General features: G+C 43.3%; 1 protein-coding gene across 1 annotated transcript in view; it reads right to left on the reverse strand.

The window, feature by feature from the left end:
* The window catches only part of LOC133131272 (TOX high mobility group box family member 3-like), a 40,595-nt gene extending 22,697 nt beyond the window's left edge, over positions 1–17,898 (reverse strand). Inside the window, exon 1 of the mRNA XM_061246559.1 lies at positions 17,120–17,898. Coding sequence (XP_061102543.1) covers positions 17,120–17,221 — 102 coding nt within the window. The 5' untranslated portion in view covers positions 17,222–17,898. The remainder of the gene's footprint in view (positions 1–17,119) is intronic.
* Between the last annotated feature and the right edge of the window lie 1,406 nt (positions 17,899–19,304).

Raw genomic sequence — 19,304 nt, forward strand, 5'->3', positions numbered from 1 at the left:
GAACATTCTCACTGCCTTTGAATGACACATATCCTCCTCAAATCGGACATACCACTGGAATAGAACCTCACATATATACATTTCGCGCTTTGAAAGTTACTCATCTGGCACCATAAAAACATTTGAGCAATTTTATCATCAAACCACAAACCGCAGGTCACCCACCGTATTCCTCTGGATGGTTCAGCAATGAGGAGGGGCGTGTTATTACGATCTTTAATTCATTCTCTCAGAATGATGATTAGGAACCAGTAAATGGCAGAGCTGTCAAGCGTCATCTCCTGCACTTAACTGTGTAAAAACTATTTCTAAGGGCCGAGTCACAGGAGAGTGTCAGTGATTGAGGATCAGTTTTAAAGAGCCGCAGGATGCAGTAACTCCGTAATTTCAGCCTCTGCAGGAGTCTGGCAGGAGTCCACAACAGAGCAAACGTCATCTCCACGTTTTTAACTTGTACATGACTAGCAAAAGGGTAGGCCTACAAAACAAATGTTGCAGAAAAGTTAACAAGAGGAAGTGAAAAGATCATCTACACATTTTTTGAAGGAGAAAAAAAAAAGAAGATTATTTTGAATCTGATAAAAGTTTCCTTTTGATCAGAAAACATATATTAAAGGTAATCATATTCAGAAAAACTGGCTGATGAAACCAGCGATATTTGACTTCATCTATATTTGACTGATCTATGATCATCACATAGGGAAATTTCAACCAGTGGAACTCTCTACTTCTGGAGATATGCCCCCCAAAAGTCTTATCAAAGGGCTCTCACAGGCATATTCAAGGTCATTTAGGTCCAAGGTTTAAGTGCAAGGGTTCTGACACCAGGGCCGTTCTGAGATAAAGTGCAGAGCAGCATCTCCTCAATTTATTTTGCGGTGGTAGCTTTAGCTTCATACTCCACTTCATCTTTGTGCTAGAGCTCCTAAAATTCACTTAAGTGAATCAGATTTTTAAATTATACATATTTTCGAGTTCACAAGAAGCAGTTTGAGGGGTCATATCTGAAAAAGTAAACACACTTTTACTGTCCATTTGTTGTATGTGTAAGTCTTGAGAGACGGTTCCCCCATAAAAAATATAAATACATCACGTGAATAACAAAAATATAGCTTATGGAAAATGCAATTAAGTTCATTTACGCATTTTGAGGCACCCAAAAAGGGGCGTCAGAAGTATGCCACAATCCTTAAAGCAATACACAAACATTTTGGGAAATACACCCTTTATCCGACAAACCCAGACTTATACGAGATGTTTGATTTCATTTTTAGCTTTGCGGATTCACTGGCTCGGTTTCCATGTTAGCATAACGTGTTAGCTTAGCATAAAGACTTGAAGCCTACAGGAGTCAGTAGCCTACCTCCTTCAATGTGAAGAAATACACCTTACCGCAACTCCGAAGCTGTGTTATTTACACAAGGTATCATGTGTATTTATACATGAGCTGGAATTTATTTTTAATTTTTATTAGAGATGTTGTTTTCGGAGAAGTTAAGACGATTGGAACTATAACCGCTGAACACACATGAATCCTTCCATCTTCCATTAGTTGAGCGCAGTGATCCGCGCACCTTCTGAAGGTAGAGCTAGATCCGGCACAAAGAGCGTTCACACACCAGTAAACAATACTCAGGTGACTAGCTAGCCAACACTTCACTTCTGATCATGGCCGACTTTATAAGAGAGGATGAAGACGATCTTGTCCAAGTCTGGGTAATTCGTAAAAAAGGTATATTTCCCAAAACATTTGTGCATTCCTTTAACTTTGGATATGGGGGGCACAATAGTAAAAGCCCCAATTGCACTGGCACAGCTGGAAAGACAGGAGGTGGCAAAACACATTCATGAAGCTGAAGCCCATCACAATTCTAATCAAACAGTTATGAGCGTCTCACCGGTGATTCAGTCCACCCATGCCTGTGACTGGGCGTCCGTCTCACTCTGATCAGAGATAACTTACACAGATGGAATTTCATAACCCGGAGGGAGATAAGTTTTTATAGTGGTATGGATCCATGGGGAAATAAGTCCTTTGCCTACAAATGAGCCACGTAAAATGGTTTCAACCTGGAGGGCGAAAAACGTTATTATGCCAACATGAACCTGGCTCAATCCCAACAAGAATTAATGTAAAAATATTCTCATCCATAAACACGATGAGCATATGGCTGCACTGGCGCGGATGAAGTGAAGATGTATTCAGGGGCTTTTTTTGAGGACTATGTCCACGTCTCCGACAACGAAACACAGCTCTGTGCTGTGATTACGTACGCACCATTAAGTATGAATCATCCCTAGAGCTCACTCTTTTCTCTTTCATGGGAGACACATTTCAACACCAATGTTTACCAGATAAAGAACAGAGATAAAACGCTGACCTATGACTGCAGTTTGAGGAAATGTGCTTCCATCGTCCAGCCAGTGCTTCCCCCCCACCCCATTTTAAATCCCCCTCCGTACCTGTTTTCAGGCAGTAGGCCTGTGAATATAATGAAGACTGAGCGCAGTGTTCATCCATCTACTATTCCTGCTTCCACTCGGGCTGTTTCAACCTCAGATGGTTCTCATGAATAAATCAATGACTCCATTATAAATAGAATAGAAATCTAAAGGGCGAATGCAAGTTTTAACATCCAGCATGCAATATGAATCGGTGCAAACGGCCAAAGGGGAAAAGGCCTGGCTGTTTCACCCCAGAGATGATGCATGTTGTGTGTATTTGGAAAAAGCAACGCAGTAACGTTCAGAGCTGTTGGCCGTTATGACACAGCAGGTAAGCAGCTGTGACTTGCTGTAAAAGGTGATGTAATTAAACCTTTGCAGTAATGTAATTAAACCTTTGCAGCAATGTAATTAAACCTTCGCTCACGGCTGAAATACATCAGCTGCTGACAAGCAGATTTACAGTTCTGTTTCTGCTCTGAAATCACAACGCTGCGGCCCTTTGGTACATAATCCCTGTGCTAATGTGCTCTCGAGTGATCTTCCCCAGAACAGAAATAAATCCGCACCTACCACAGAGCAAATAGAGATATTTTCTCACCTTTCCCCCCTTCTGTAGTTGTCAGCTAGATCTCATCATTCAACAGAAGCAGCAGCCAAGTAGAGCTAGCGCTGATTACCGTTCCCCTAGCCAGCTGGTGCTCCAATAAACATAATCTTTCAGAAGGTAACCTTTTCATTTCCAAGGTCCTTCTGGCCAAATGTACACTCATTTACAAGCCAATTCCCAAACTCAAACCCAGCTAGTGCGCCTATGTGCACCGGACGTATTTTGGGGAGGGAGTCATTCTGTAAAACTGTCCCCAGACGGTCCGCTGGGAGGACCCCTGACAACACTGAGACCAGGCTGATTTTTCCACCTTACCTCATTTTCAGAGAAAGAAAACATCCATGGTGGAAGGGAACAGGCCTGAGTGCTCATCCAGCAGATAACATGCTCCACTTGCTTAATGTTACATACTACTATAGGGAGGTCTGTATTCATTTATCGTCCCAACTTAAAAATTGAATTAAAAAAATTCAACTTAACTAGCATGAGACTAACTTGATTACAAATAGGATACATTTGTCTAATTAGTGGCCTATCAATGGCAACCTGCAACAGATGTCAAACACAATTGCCGTCTATGATGAAATCCGCTAGCAAAGCACTTAGCAGCATACGGGAAATTCCATTCAATGGGACTTCCGCATTACCTCCAAATACAGTATCTCATTTATGCTTTTCATAGTCTAACAACTATGTACTCACAGGTCACAGTATCCTACAGGAAATGCTTTCCAACAGGCAAGGTAGAATGCAGTGCTGGCCAGACTTCACTTTATTAGGTTAGACATTATAAGATACCAGACAGACATTTTGTGTTTTCCAAAAAGGAAACTGCTGCAATAATTAAGCACTGTACAATCTGTGGAGACTCATATCTCACATCATACCATGGCTCAGATAAAACGCTGCTTTGTTCTTATATTGTATTATCCTATCTTTGGCTGGTTTTGCAGCAGTAATCTTTGACAGCCATCACATGCGCTTCCAGTAAGAATCTGCCCTACACAGCATGTGTCATTAAACAGTCAAATCTCAGTCAGAGTCAAAGGGCATATGGAACGGTTCCTTCTAAACACAGGCAAGCGCTTTAGTTGTCTATAGTCTGCATTGAGGAAAGGCTGTGCCTCCTCTCACCCACCACTGCTGTGAGTCAGCTACACTTGAGGCAAGCCCGAGGCTCTCCACAGTAAACTGACCCAGTACGGAGGCAGATCCCACAAATTATTGTGGTCTGGCTCAAAGCCAGGACAGATTAAGTGGAAGTAGGCATGTTTGTCCTGTGTAAAATACCATAGCCGTGGAATTCCTTTTGCTTGCTCCTTGCTTGGCAGCATTATGCTCATCCTATTGTCACAGATCATTCAAGGAAAGCAAGATTTTATAGGCACCGGTTTCCGTGAAAGGCACAAATATTTGTCTTCAAAACATTTTTTTTTTTTTTAAACATTCTGTAAAGCTTTCAAAAATAGTGAAACAAACTGTAAAAAATGAAGTGCAGTGAAGAGTTAAGAATGAAATCAATTCAGTTTTTGTTGGGACCACGCGTGACCTTCAAAATTGCATCAGTTGTCTTAAATACACTGTCCCACTGTTTGATACTTAAATCAACCGATAGTTAGATCTAAGAATAACTGGACTGTACACAGTCATTGACAGGCCTCTTCTGATTTAAAGTCTGCAGGAGACGATGCCGTCATTTTCCTATAATGGCTTCTAAAAGAGAGCAAATGACAATCCAGGACAAATCTGAGATTCCTTCAGTGTACCTTCCACCCCCAGACCAGTTACTTAACAGTGTTCTATAAAGCAGCAATGATTGAGAAGAAACCGAGAAGGAAAGGTCAAAGAGCGGGGCCATGCCTCAAATAATTGGTCTGACCAGAAGAGAGGCGATTGCGAAACCTGACCCTGCTTCTGGGCTTTGGTGACACGACTGCACGGTGTCATTTTTAAAATATCAGAATCTGTTGCAATAAACGTTATACGATTGCGTTATATGGCCGAGAAGACACGGTCAGTTGGAGCTGATGCGCTCGATTCCACCAACCTCACTTCCCCTATCCAAGTAGCGTACTTTAGCGCCCACTTCTTTCTGTGGTTCCTGTCTGAAGTCGGTTTGGTTTTGTCCGAGGAGTAAAAATGCACGCTGAATGCGGCTTCCGTTCTGATCAAGTCGGGAACAAGCCCACTGGTGCGGACACCCTGCAGTGGCAAGAGCAGCAGAGCCGCCATTCTCTGGGACCGCAGCTAGACGCAACAAAATCTCCTCCATGTCTCCATGCATTCACCCTTCAGTCACATTTCAGGATTGTTTACACAGCTCTGAAGTAGCTCCAGTTCAAGAAGGTAACAAAGTTATCGTTTTAAAACAAATAAATCTGACTGGGGAGCTGAGAAGACATGTATATATACTTTGTTTGGGGGGGGGGGAGATCTAAGAAAGATCGTATAGTTAGAAACACTGTTTTTAAAGGGTGATCTTCTGATATTGATTGTGACCCTGTATTTAGCTTAACAAGTGGAGATGGGGTCAGTGACTCAGTCTAAATAAAGTATGTTGCAGGCTCACAGAACATGGAGTCATCTTTCATCACTCTGGCAGCTGCTGCACAGTTCTTTGCTCCCGGGACTCTGTGACTGGGTCATCCACTCATTACAGCTGGCTCCCACGTAGCCGCGAAAGGACGCCATCGGTCCGGATAAGGACCGGTATGCTTTGTACTTTTTAATTGCTTGCAGACAAACTAAAAAAAGCGCACGTATGAAAATACTGTCTGTAAACATAGTCAGTTTGTCCATGTTTTGTAAAAGATCCTCAAGGGATTCCAGGAGAGACATGATGCAGTCACAGTGTCCTGTGATCAGCGGAGACCCATTGCTTGTGTTGTATGGTTTCGTCATCATCTCCACACAGTGATTCCAGCCAGATTCTCAGACCATTGGACAGACAGGGCATTGCTTTTCAGTTTGGATTCGATCGATAATCACGGTAAGTTCAGAGGCATCTGTGGAAAGAGCAGTTATTAATTTTTCGTTTTGGTGAATGCGTGCCTCTGCTGCCCACAGTAATGCAGTGGATGGGTCAAAGGGAAACACAATTTGTGAGCCCAGTGCTTTCCATGGGGTATTTTGAGTCAATTTAAATTCATTAAAAGGCCTTTTTGGACATGGCTCCTTTCACCATCCGGACCTTACAGATTTTAAATTCTGTGCCCCAGGTGAATATTCATCCCTTTCACAGAAGGCCTTTATCCTTTCTTCCACCTCCTTAGATAGCTTTCCCTTTTCATCTCCAGCAGTGCCCTTTTCCTACTGGGCCTTTTGGGCCTTCCAAACTTTGTAGTGGCTGACACTGAATTCATTACATTACAGTGGAATTCCTTTGCAGTTTTGTTCTTTTCAATGGCCCAGCTTGAAGATTCCAGTGTTAGGAGCTGCAACTGCTTCTTCTTTTAAGACACCTAACCTAATCTTACAATGAGCCTGTCTAAGTCTTCCCTGGACAAATCAAGTGGATCAAGAGTTTTTTCCATTTCTTCTGACAGTAGCTTGAGGTTTTGCTGCTTTTATGGGGGAAAGGTCAAAGCCTTTGCTTACCACCTCTCATATCGCATATCTTCTGCAGAAGACCGAAGTTTCAGGGTTAGGGTCTTCATCTGCGATCTCATGGTCTTCATTTTGGCCCGGTCTTCTGGATGATCTATATCAATGGTCATGACGTTCTTGTGAGTGGATTTTTTATGGATCGTTTTATGGGTCTCAGCATGCCTTTCCCAAGAAGGATTCATATTTATGTGGAGTTGTGTATGATGTAAGCGGGGTCCCTTTGTCACCCACTTCAATCCCTGTTCATCATCAAAGAAGAGTATCCGTACGCCCAAAAGGTTTAGAAATCTGCACAAAACTCTGTTCTAGATACAACAAATAAATCAAATCGAGTTTCTAAGAGTCACCATTTACCTGTAGTTCGGACAGTTAACAAGTTAACAACGAGTCTAAGCCAGCTAACAAGATGCACAACTAGCCTAGCGACTTTCTGTTCAGCCTGGAAACCAGTATGGAGGAGGCAGGTCTGCGCTCGCTTTCTCTCCTTTAAGTTCCATTCCGTATTTTGCCCTGGATGACAAACCACAGCAAGTGCAATTCTGACCAGTTGCTCAATCTCTGTTACTCTCTGAAAAACACAAACTTCTGAGAGGTGACTCATATATCAGTCTGTTATACACTGCCAGGCGGACTGTATTAAACTAATGGATCTGCCTGCAGCTGGGAAGAGGCAATATAAAGGGGCAGAGGTTATTGTCTAATTTAAATCTTGGCTGCCATCCCAGAACAGTAAAAGCCTCCAATTTGTGACCGTGTAGCTGACAGGGGCCCTGCTGCAAACACAACTCCCCCCCCCCTCCCCCACTCCCCTCCAGAACTGTGTCTGGAAACTTCCGCTCAACAATTCGGTAGATTAACAGTACGACTGGAGCAAATTATTTTGAATTATGGAAACATATGGCCATAGATGGTTCCCTTTTCACCTTGGTACGATACCTGCATTTTGAAACGGCAGCTACGGTGTGCCGCAGACAGAGAGGGAATGAGAGAGCAATCAGTACTTTTAGTGCACCCTCCTGTACGATCGCCCCTCAAGCTCTGACCCCGCCCCTCACTCTGACCCCACCCCTCACGCTCTGACCCCACCCATCACGCTCTGACTCCGCCCCTCACGCTCTGACTCCGCCCCTCACTCTGACCCCGCCCCTCACGCTCTGACCCCGCCCATCACGCTCTGACCCCGCCCATCACGCTCTGCCCCCGCCCATCACACTCTGCCCCCGCCCATCACGCTCTGACCCCGCCCCTCACGCTCTGACCCCGCCCCTCACGCTCTGACCCCGCCCCTCACGCTCTGACCCCACCCATCACGCTCTGACTCCACCCAACACGCTCTGACTCCGCCCCTCACACTGACATTTTCAGTTAGGATATTGGCTTTTCCACAGCTACATACAAAGCACAACATACTGGGTGCAAAATGATCTGAAACAACAAATTAAGCATGAATTATAAGCAATTAATTATGAATTATAATATCAAAAGAGGAGCTCAAACCATATTAAATGAACATGAGCAATTTCAAGGAAAGCAACAGCCTTGTAAATTACATTTTATTAATATTTCTAATTCATTTACAGGGGAAAAAAATAGAAATTATGAAGAAAAAAAGTGGACTGCATTTTGAAAGGTACAACAAGTTATGCACTCACTCAGTCATCTCAAATAATACATTGCAATAATAAAACCTGGTTTGCAAGAGCGGGCTAAAAGACTGTAGATGTTACTCAATTACACTAACCAATGGACACTTTTCCTCTCTGAACAGACACCCATTCTAAGACTTCCTGAATAATGATGCACCAAGGGCTCAGGTAGAGTCACAGTAGAAACATTCTGTGCCGAATACAGAAAGATAGACCTGCTCAAACACATCAAAGACACCTGAAAGCAGCAGTCTCGGACAGTAAATACAACCCTTCAGGGGATTTATTTTCTTTTATTTAACTTTTGCATTTTGTAAGAGAATGTATTTGTTTGTTTTCATCTGTGGAGATTCCATTGGGAGTCAGCAGACATACACCATCATGAAAGAAACCACTGGTGGACTCGGTTTAGGTCGGCCAAGGACGACAACGGCAATTCATGAGAGAATGAATCCTAAGAGCTGTGCGGAAAAAACAACAACTAAAACAGCAGATAGCAGTCTCCAGAGTGTGGGAGCGGACACATCGTAAGCCACTGTACACAACAGCAGAACAGAGGCTATGCTGCAAGGAGCAGACCTCTCATCAGCATTTAAAAGGCCATATTAGAAATTGCCAAAAACTTAAAGCAGGCCAGAAGGTGTGGAACACCTTCACCGAAATGAGAGAAATCGAAAAGCGTGGACAGAGGAAAGGGCAGCCCATGGTCCTACGCACTGCCTACATGGATGGAATATGGAGGAGGTAGTGTGCCTCCCGGTTTGGGGAGGTACTGTACGGCTGCTTCTGGAACAGGCTCAACTTTATTGATGATGTAACGGAGGATGGAAGCAATAGGATGGCCAGCCCCTGTCCTACAGTAACATGCTGCCTACACAACCAAAACATTCCTCAGTGGGGGGGAAAAGTGGAATGTTTTGGACTTTTGGTGACCGGACGTAAATCCCCCCCCCCAAAAAAAAAGAAACCCCCCAAAACAGAGATGTGAAGCCGGCTGCAGTGAAGGCCTGAAAAGGCATTCTGAAATGTACCCGGCTCCTTACTGAACATTTACAACAGGCTGGAAGAATAACGGTGCTTCGGAGCAACTGTACCGATTGTGGTGTTGAAAAGAGCATCAAGGCAAACCGAGAAAATTTAGGGACGTTTAGTGACAGCTGTAGCTGAAGAATCTTGAAGTGGGTAAGAATGAGCGCGAGGCGGCTCCAAGCTGAAACGGCTACGACCCTCATTCAGGAAGGGCTCCCCCACGATACTTCACTGGAGAGGACTCACTGGAGAGGACTCACTGGAGAGGACTCACTGGAGAGGACTCACTGGAGAGGACTCACTGAGGGGCTTACTGGAGAAGGCTCACTGGAGAGGACTCACTGGAGAGGCCTCACTGGAGAGGCCTCACTGGAGAGGGCTCACTGGAGAGGGCTCACTGGAGAGGGCTCACTGGAGAGGGCTCACTGGAGAGGGCTCACTGGAGAGGGCTCACTGGAGAGGACTCACTGGAGGACTCACTGGAGGACTCACTGGAGGACTCACTGGAGGACTCACTCCATTTGAAGGAAGAGGTGAAAGGAGCATTTAATTTCAGTTGGGCCCTATAATTTTTTTTCCTCCTCTCTTGCCTAGATTTTACAGTGAATGTTACACAACAAATAAATATGGCATTAATACACATCATTATTCAAGACACTTCCCTACATTTAAAACAAGCCCAACTAGATGTGCTTAAGCTCCATGGTAACTGCCAAGAGGTTTTGCACTTTGACATGTACGTCTTCAGTCCGCTTGAGGCCTGGCTACAGCCAAGCATCGTTCAAGAATATGTAGAGTACTGTAATTACAGCATTCGCTAATTAGTTCATGTTAAAAATATTTAAATCAGATAATGTCCTATTATTTCCAAACTTCACAGACATTCAATTAGACTGAAAATAATTAGCCTGCTTTAAAACTCGATTTCTGGGAAACTTTGAAATGCCATTAATGCAACAATGGCAATCAGACAGAACCGACTAGTTTGGAAGCTTAAATTAGCACTCAACCATATGGCAGTCTTCAGCTCAGTAAGAGTATGCAAATGTGAATTAGCCCTACTATCTTCAGTACTGAGCCATTATAGTACATTACATTATTACCTCCAGTTAGATGCAGTGCGGTCGGTAACTATTTGGACAGTATTTTCTGTTGTTTTTGCTCATTGAGTATAAATAGCCATGAGTACAATCCTACAGTTTATTCGATTATAATACCATGAAGAGTGAGTCTATGGAGGGAAGAGGAAGAGAGTGAACAAGAGAGAGATAGAGCAGGAGAGAGAGATGGAGAATTAGAGAAAGAGATTAGCAATTGAGGTATTCCAGAGAAAGGCTCCACATTACAGGACTCACCCTGAAGGCTCCAAACCACTTAACCTGACCGGAACACCTTGAAATCGCATGAATGTACATCTGTGCCCAAATTAGCTCCTGAAAGTGATAAAGGTCACCTCTGCTTCTGAAACACTGGCAACCCTTAATAAAAGCATGTGGTGTATTGTTTCACAGTTCTTGATTATGGTTGGTTAACTCCAAATGAATACTTTAATCAACTGCCTATAATCTGCCTGATGCAATATAGCCCAATGATTCTTATTACCCTTCCGTTTATCAGGTGAAGTCCTTCACCTCGTTACAGAGAGCTCTGTTCACAGCTGTTTGCAGGTGGTGAAAAGGGGAAACTCCCCAATAAAAAGCTCGGGTGAAGGTACATAATCATTCCATCTCCACAAACACGAACACAAAGGCACCAGCACACTGGTTGGAAACAGGAAGCAGATTCCCCAGTCCTTCATCGTTCTCCCCCTGTCGTTTCTACAATGAGTCTCTCCCGTCGAGGACCCTGGGACCTGCAGGGATCTGAACCAGCTCTGTGAATTCATCACAACAAGATGTCGCTGCGCTGGCAGGTTCCCGATCCGCGCGTCGGGGGAAACAGGCCCACAGCTGCGACTGAAATAAGTCCACACAGAGAGTATACACCGCTCTGGAGGTCTGGGAGAGGGGTCTTCAGAGGAACTCAAGGAGGGAACTGGGAACTTGCAGCAAACAGAACCTTAGAAGAAAACTGGTTTGAAGCAAGGCTGAAATTAAATTAAATAAGTATGGATGCCAGAAACCCTTGAACCTCCCATTTGTTGTTGAAATTTCTCATCCATAATATATTGCATTCTCAGGTGGCGTGTGGAGTTTGCGTAATTGTGAAAACTCTCACCAAGTTAATTGAGGACACAGAAAACAATTTATAAGTTGCAGCTTGATACTGTATATTAATCTCATGGTGTGTGAACACAATCTCTGGATATGCAAAACAATTACATAACTGAACTCACAGTGGGCCAATTCCAATGTCAAACTGACTGATAGATAATAGTTTGGTCTTTTCATCTGCAGTAATTATTTGACCTTTGGAAATGTAACCTCTGAGAAGCCTGGGCCACCAAGAACGAGCAGATCAGCACTGCAGATCAGCACTGAGGTGAACAGCAGATCAGCACTGCAGAGCAACACTGAGGTGAACAGCAGATCAGCACTGCAGAGCAACACTGAGGTAAACAGCAGATCAGCACTGCAGATCAGCACTGAGGTGAACAGCAGATCAGCACTGCAGATCAGCACTGAGGTGAACAGCAGATCAGCACTGCAGATCAACACTAAGATGAACAGCTGATCAGCACTGCAGATCAACACTGAGATGAACAGCTGATCAGCACTGCAGATCAACACTGAGGTGAACAGCAGATCAGCACTGCAGATCAACACTGAGGTGAACAGCAAATCAGCACTGCAGATCAGCACTGCAGATCAACACTGAGATGAACAGCAGATCAGCACTGCAGATCAACACTGAGGTGAACAGCAGATCAGCACTGCAGATCAACACTGAGATGAACAGCTGATCAGCACTGCAGATCAACACTGAGATGAACAGCAGATCAGCACTGCAGATCAGCACTGCAGATCAACACTGAGGTGAACAGCAGATCAGCAGTGCAGATCAGCACTGAGGTGAACAGCAGATCAGCAGTGCAGATCAGCACTGAGGTGAACAGCAGATCAGCACTGCAGATCAGCACTGAGGTGAACAGCAGATCAGCACTGCAGATCAACACTAAGATGAACAGCTGATCAGCACTGCAGATCAACACTGAGATGAACAGCTGATCAGCACTGCAGATCAACACTGAGGTGAACAGCAGATCAGCACTGCAGATCAACACTGAGGTGAACAGCAGATCAGCACTGCAGATCAGCACTGCAGATCAGCACTGCAGATCAACACTGAGATGAACAGCAGATCAGCACTGCAGATCAACACTGAGGTGAACAGCAGATCAGCACTGCAGATCAACACTGAGATGAACAGCTGATCAGCACTGCAGATCAACACTGAGATGAACAGCAGATCAGCACTGCAGATCAGCACTGCAGATCAACACTGAGGTGAACAGCAGATCAGCACTGCAGATCAACACTGAGATGAACAGCAGATCAGCACTGCAGATCAACACTGAGATGAACAGCTGATCAGCACTGCAGATCAACACTGAGATGAACAGCAGATCAGCACTGCAGATCAGCACTGCAGATCAACACTGAGGTGAACAGCAGATCAGCAGTGCAGATCAGCACTGAGGTGAACAGCAGATCAGCAGTGCAGATCAGCACTGAGGTGAACAGCAGATCAGCACTGCAGATCAGCACTGAGGTGAACAGCAGATCAGCACTGCAGATCAACACTAAGATGAACAGCTGATCAGCACTGCAGATCAACACTGAGATAAACAGCTGATCAGCACTGCAGATCAACACTGAGATGAACAGCAGATCAGCACTGCAGATCAACACTGAGATGAACAGCAGATCAGCACTGCAGATCAACACTGAGATGAACAGCAGATCAGCACTGCAGATCAGCACTGAGGTGAACAGCAGATCAGCACTGCAGATCAACACTGAGGTGAACAGCAGATCAGCACTGCAGATCAACACTGAGGTGAACAGCAGATCAGCACTGCAGATCAACACTGAGATGAACAGCAGATCAGCACTGCAGATCAACACTGAGCTGAAGAGGAGACCATCTTCCTCACCATTATTCCTGCTTTTCAAAGCCCAGTTGGAAACAAGCAGCAAACCTAATTGTTCTTTATGTGAACATCATGAATGTTCAGATACAGACACCGAAGAACCCTTTCCTTTGGGCGTAAGGGCACTTAAATCACATTCGCAACCACTGTAAACTTTAGTCCATAAACAGTGAAACCACTTTCCAAAAGTATAACACATGAGAAACATACACTCACCAAGCACTTTTAGGGACTTATTTTTTAGACTATAAGAAAAAGCATTTTTGTCATTTCAGTAATTTTTGCCACATTTATATATACTCCAAGGTAGTAAAGGTATCTCATAAAGCTAGCACATATAATGGCTAATGTGATACCTATCAGATACAAGTTTTCCCCCAGAATATGTTTACAGAATAGTGTATTCTGTAAACTTATAAATTGAATGAATTTGATAGTCAGTGTGTTTTTATACCGCACAGCATGCAAGCAGTAAATATTAAGCTGTAACCCTACCACATGTTTATGAATGGAAAGCATAGAACTACACCTTTTATAGTAACTCTGATTTGATTGATTTGGCATATGTAAATTGACAATTATTACTTCCACATTACCATATATTGGTACTTGGGGGGAAGGACTATTTGCCGCTTCATTTATGTTTGCTTCCGTTATGAGAATAGGTAATGAATATGTAATGAATATGTAATTAATACCTGCCAATCAATGCAATAACAGTTGATGGGGGAGGAGCAGCGACTCCTGAACCACAAAACAGACAGACAGAGATATGGGGACTTCCAGCATCCCTGAGGTTTTACAATCAGAATCACATTAGTAGTGTGTTAATGTGGCATTTTTATATTTAATTGTGTATTCATTTTCCCAAGACATTGAAATGGCAATCAAATGCACTTCCCTAAAATAGGATAGTAATTTATCACTTGACTTGACAAATTGTGATTTTTGCAGTACCATTTCCCTAATTACATCATAAAATCCTAAGTGTTCTACATAAGGGAGCCATTTAATCCAGCAAGTACTGTGCTCAGTGCTTTGCTCAAGGGAACAATATCAGTGAACAGCCTCGGTATTTGACCAGCAAAGCCCAATTCCATAACCAGCTCTGCCGTGCCACCTACACTTTTTTAATCAGTTATGCTCAATATATTTCAGAACATTCTCCACGGAAACTATAAAGTCATTAGCTCAAAGATACCTGCTGGCACGTGCTATTGCATCTTTGTTATATTAAAGGCCTTTAGCAAAGTCCAGTCAGAAATGTCAATAAGCTGAACACAATTCCAATTGACCAAAATCGTTTTACATGGATCAGTAGGGAGCACAAACGAAAGCGCAAACACAAAAACAGGCAAGTGGGCCTTTGATAACGGACTCGTCTGACTTCACGTGGAAGGCACAGCGGTAGCTGGGACAGCCGTTCACAGAAGCGCGGTGTTCATAGCTGAAAGACTGCTTTCATTGGTTCTGTTTCTGTATTTCTGGCTGTAGCTCTCCTCTCCTCAGGATAACTTTACCCAAGACAGATGATCACTGTCAGTGGCATCGACATTTGTTCCCTGTGCGGCGTCAGCCTCTTGTAACAATGCTAACGCTTTTCCACTTGCGGTCATTGCATGACTGTACAACTTTACATGACTCGTTTATAACTAGCTAACTAAATATACTGTATAGCTACCATAAGACATACAGCAATAACTGTAAGGATTAGATTTCTTTGGCAACACAAGCGCAAATGGCAACACTGTCATTCCACAAGATAAATGCTGGTCAATTTGATCATTAATGGCAATGTAAGGGTTTATATCTTTCTTGCCATGATAACGATACCCTGACTTGTCTTGTCTGTGGATTTCCAAAATGCATACCCGTAGTAGGTGGGGACCCCCAAGCTTGTTTTTCCTCCCCACCTGTTACAAAATAAGGAACCATCGTTGCAAAAACAACAGCATTGTAAAATGCACTCAGTGAGCACTTTATTAGGTGGACCTGTACACCTAATGCAAATATTTCATCAGCTAATCATGTGGCCGCAATTGATTGTTGGTGCCAGACAGGGTGGTTTCGGTATCTCAGAAACAGCATCTCTGAAAACACAACATACAATGTGTCAAACCTCTAAATGGATAGGCTACAGCAGCAGAAGACCAAGAAACACCTAATAAAGTGCTCGCTGGGTGTAGATGATACAGGGATAGAAAAGTGAGTTAACACTTTCCAGCAGTATATCCTGTGATCAGTGATTGAAACTTTCACTGTAAAAAAAGGATTAAAAGCAAACAAACTCACTCCAGCTGGTGAAACATCAGGGCATGGGTTTCACTACAATGTTTTTGGTGGTCTTGTATTTTTAACTTTTCACAAACTTGAGACCTACACATAGTTACACTTATACACACACCTATTATTAATGACGACTGTTGTTCAGGAAGTTGACCCTTGAAAACCAGATGAGTTTGTAAAGACTATAGACTGTTCTTCAATTATGCCCAACAGCAGAATTGCTGCCAGATGCCAAAAAATGAGCATCACATGTTCCTGTATGATACCAGTTCCTTTAAGTGTAGTTTCACCGGTTCACTGAAGCGCCAAGCTCTCAACATATTTAGCTCACTTCATGAAATTTCTCTGAGAAGATACACATTATGCGCCCAAATGTCAGGTTGCTAATTCGACTCAGAAAGACGTACGGAAGATGCATCAGATATTGCAATAAATTACAATAGACGAACAAAGAGATTAGTGTTTACTATGACTCACGATCAAATGTACTTCACTGAATGATGGTTCTGGTACAGAATGCTTCTGTTCATAGTAGAATGGATTGGTATGTGAAAAACAGCAACACAAACAGCATCTAAAAAACGAGTTTGCAAAAATGCAAAAGGGAAAGAAAATACAAGCAACACGAGCTTGAAAAGGGAGCATAAGGAATTCAGCTACTGTTAGGCAATTAATGTTCATCACAGATTAAATGCTTTCAATTTTACCTAACAAATACAATGTGCTGCCCACACTTACGTACGATCGAAATAGTGTTAATCTAGAATTAATCTAAACTACCCGCTAAAATCAATCTGTCATACTAAGTGAGCACTGACAAAATGGTCCATGAATAAGCCGAGTCAAGAAGGCACTTCCATGTAAACTAAGATTAATTTGAAAATTAGCGTGGTTATTTGCATACCTCTGTTCTCACTTTCTAAAACTCAATCGATTTCAGTCTCTAACTGTTCTAAATCCCGTCAGTCAGCAGTGACAATTCCAGACCATTAATTACTTTAACTATCGACACCAAATCTATTTGACATAATCATCTGCGGTATTTTAATCACGTACAAGGTTTTACTTCAAGTTATCGTTTGTGACTCCATATCGATCCTGTGCAACACTGGTGTGTGCACTTTACTGCCGACAAAGCGAATGAATGGAAGTCCATATGTTTAAAAAGTAAGCTACACGTTAGTTTAGGTTTACAATGTTAGGCTTACAAGGTAAACCAATTTATCTTGTGAATGTGAACGAAGATCAATATGCATCTCATGTCGCTTAATCGTATCAAATGTTATAAGATAAGATCCATCAGCTACGTGTCCAACTAATAGTGGCTGCAAATTAAATTCACGCGAGTGGACGAGATGCAAAACAAACCATACAAACAAGGAAAACAGAATGTCAAAACTTCACCTTGTTGTAATCGAAGTAACCCAGACAGTGGTGAAAGGACAGGTTTGACGGGTCACCGGGAATAGGATTCCCACTGGCAGAGGGGTAAAGCCGTACATCCATGATGTTTTGAAATTGCAAGGGGCTTAACCAAACTCAAGTTTAGAGCGTTCCGTGGGTCGCGTCTTATCCCTGCTCGTTTTAAAAATCCGCGCGCTGAGATAGCGGAGAAAAGCGGAAGATCCAGTCGGGATGGTCCACGGTGAAACAAATACTAGCGAGAAGTAGTAAATTGTGAATCGTTGATAAATCCTCTTCCAGTTTTACTGGCCGGCTGCCAATTGTTAGCTAGCTTGCTAGTTCAAAGCTGTAATGCGAGTTGCTGGGTGTTGATTTTCCCGGAGGGCTGCTATATCTGTGTCAAGCCGCAATGTTTGCCCGTGCATTTCGGGGCAGCTGCTATATACAAAGGAGCCACGCGACCAGCACGGCGGCGTTCCACAGCCTCCGCAGTCGCGCGAGCCAGGGGGCGGACAAGAAACAATAAAGTCCAGCTCGCGCAGGATGAGAGCGGGTCCGTCACCATCACGCCCTCTCCACACTCCTTTCGTGTTCGCGTTAAGTTTGCGGCCGTTGTGCTTGTAGCAAAAAACAAAAAATCATTCCACATTTCTTGACGGAACGTTTCCAATCAATTTACCAGAACGAAGTGCAAAGAGCGTTGCAACGCAATGCAACTGCAAATCTTGCACCCAGAAGTAGTTTTGGAGCGCTCCGTTCCGTTTCTGGCTCCGCTCCGCGACATGAATAAGTGAACAAGTGAGAACATGAGCCACTCCCCCAGTAAGCCTTCGTTCGCCACTCCCACCCAGTCAGCTGCCGTTTCTCTGGAACTTCTCATTTCTTGTTCTCTGCATATTATTATTTGTAGTTTTTTTCCGTTTTTGCTTAAATTTTTTGATTGAACTCTTGTTATGCGCAAACAAATGCACATCACATCAATTTTGCATTCAAAAATATTCACTTACAAGTTTAACAATCAAAATAATGAACATGGATAGAATTATCACATTATCACATAAAAAGATAGGGAATTTTAATTCTTAGAGGGTTGTGACACGTAGGCTAGGCTACTGTATTTATAGAAAATGAAAAATCGAATGGACTTTCCATTTACATTTTCAAATTGTCAGTCAAGGCGGCATGGATGGTAGCACTGCCGGCTCACAGCAAGGAGGTCCTGGGTTTGAATCCCTGTCGGCCGGGGCCTCTGTGCGGAGTTTGCATGTTCTCCCCGTGTTTGCATGGGTTTCCTCCAGGTACTCCGGTTTCCTCTCACAGTCCAAAGACATGCAGGTTAGGCTGATTGGAGAGTCTAAATTGCCCGTGGGTATGAGTGTGTGAGTGAATGGTGTGTGTGCCCTGCGATGGACTGGCGACCTGTCCAGGGTGTATTCCTGCCTTTCGCCCAATGTATGCTGCTACCCTGTTCAGGATAAACGGGTTAGGATAATGAATGAATGAATGAATGAAATTGTCAGTCAAGTTACATTAACTTGAAAATGCGCATATCAAGTTACATTAACTTGTCACATCAAATAAACACAAAGTGCAATGAGCACAAAACGCAATTGTCAATTCGCATTTTAATTTGATTTATTATGGGATCATGCTTCCATAAATAGGGACAGTTTCGGTTTATGGGTTGAGCACTTGACCTACCTAAAAAATGCTCCAGAGCAGTTTCACAAAGGGAGCTCACAATTTAGGTACAATTGTAACCAGGACAACAAAGTCTTAGGCCCAATCTCGGATCAGTAAAATCTTTAGGACACACCTGCAGTCTGTGATTACTTGGTGCTTATACAAATGACAAAGATGCTGTATGACTGATCAAATTTAATAATTAAGAGCAGAAGTTGCCACAAAATCCTGGAACAGATCAGCCCTTGCTATGCACCCCTGCAGTAACTCAAGTAGCCATGTTGACGCGTTGTACAAACACGCAACGCGTCAAACTTTGAAGCGGATGGGTTTCAGCAGCAAAACAAAGTAAAAAGTCTACTTAATAAAGTGCTCACTGAGTGTATATCCAAGAAGTTGACTATGCATTTGACATCAGTGTCAGAATCCAGAACTATAAACCCAGTAGGAAAAAAACCACAGGATTACGTTTAAAGTCTTTATTAAACTTGCAGCAGAGTAT

Source organism: Conger conger, chromosome 6 (genome assembly GCF_963514075.1).
Source record: "Conger conger chromosome 6, fConCon1.1, whole genome shotgun sequence".
NCBI lineage: Eukaryota > Metazoa > Chordata > Actinopteri > Anguilliformes > Congridae > Conger > Conger conger.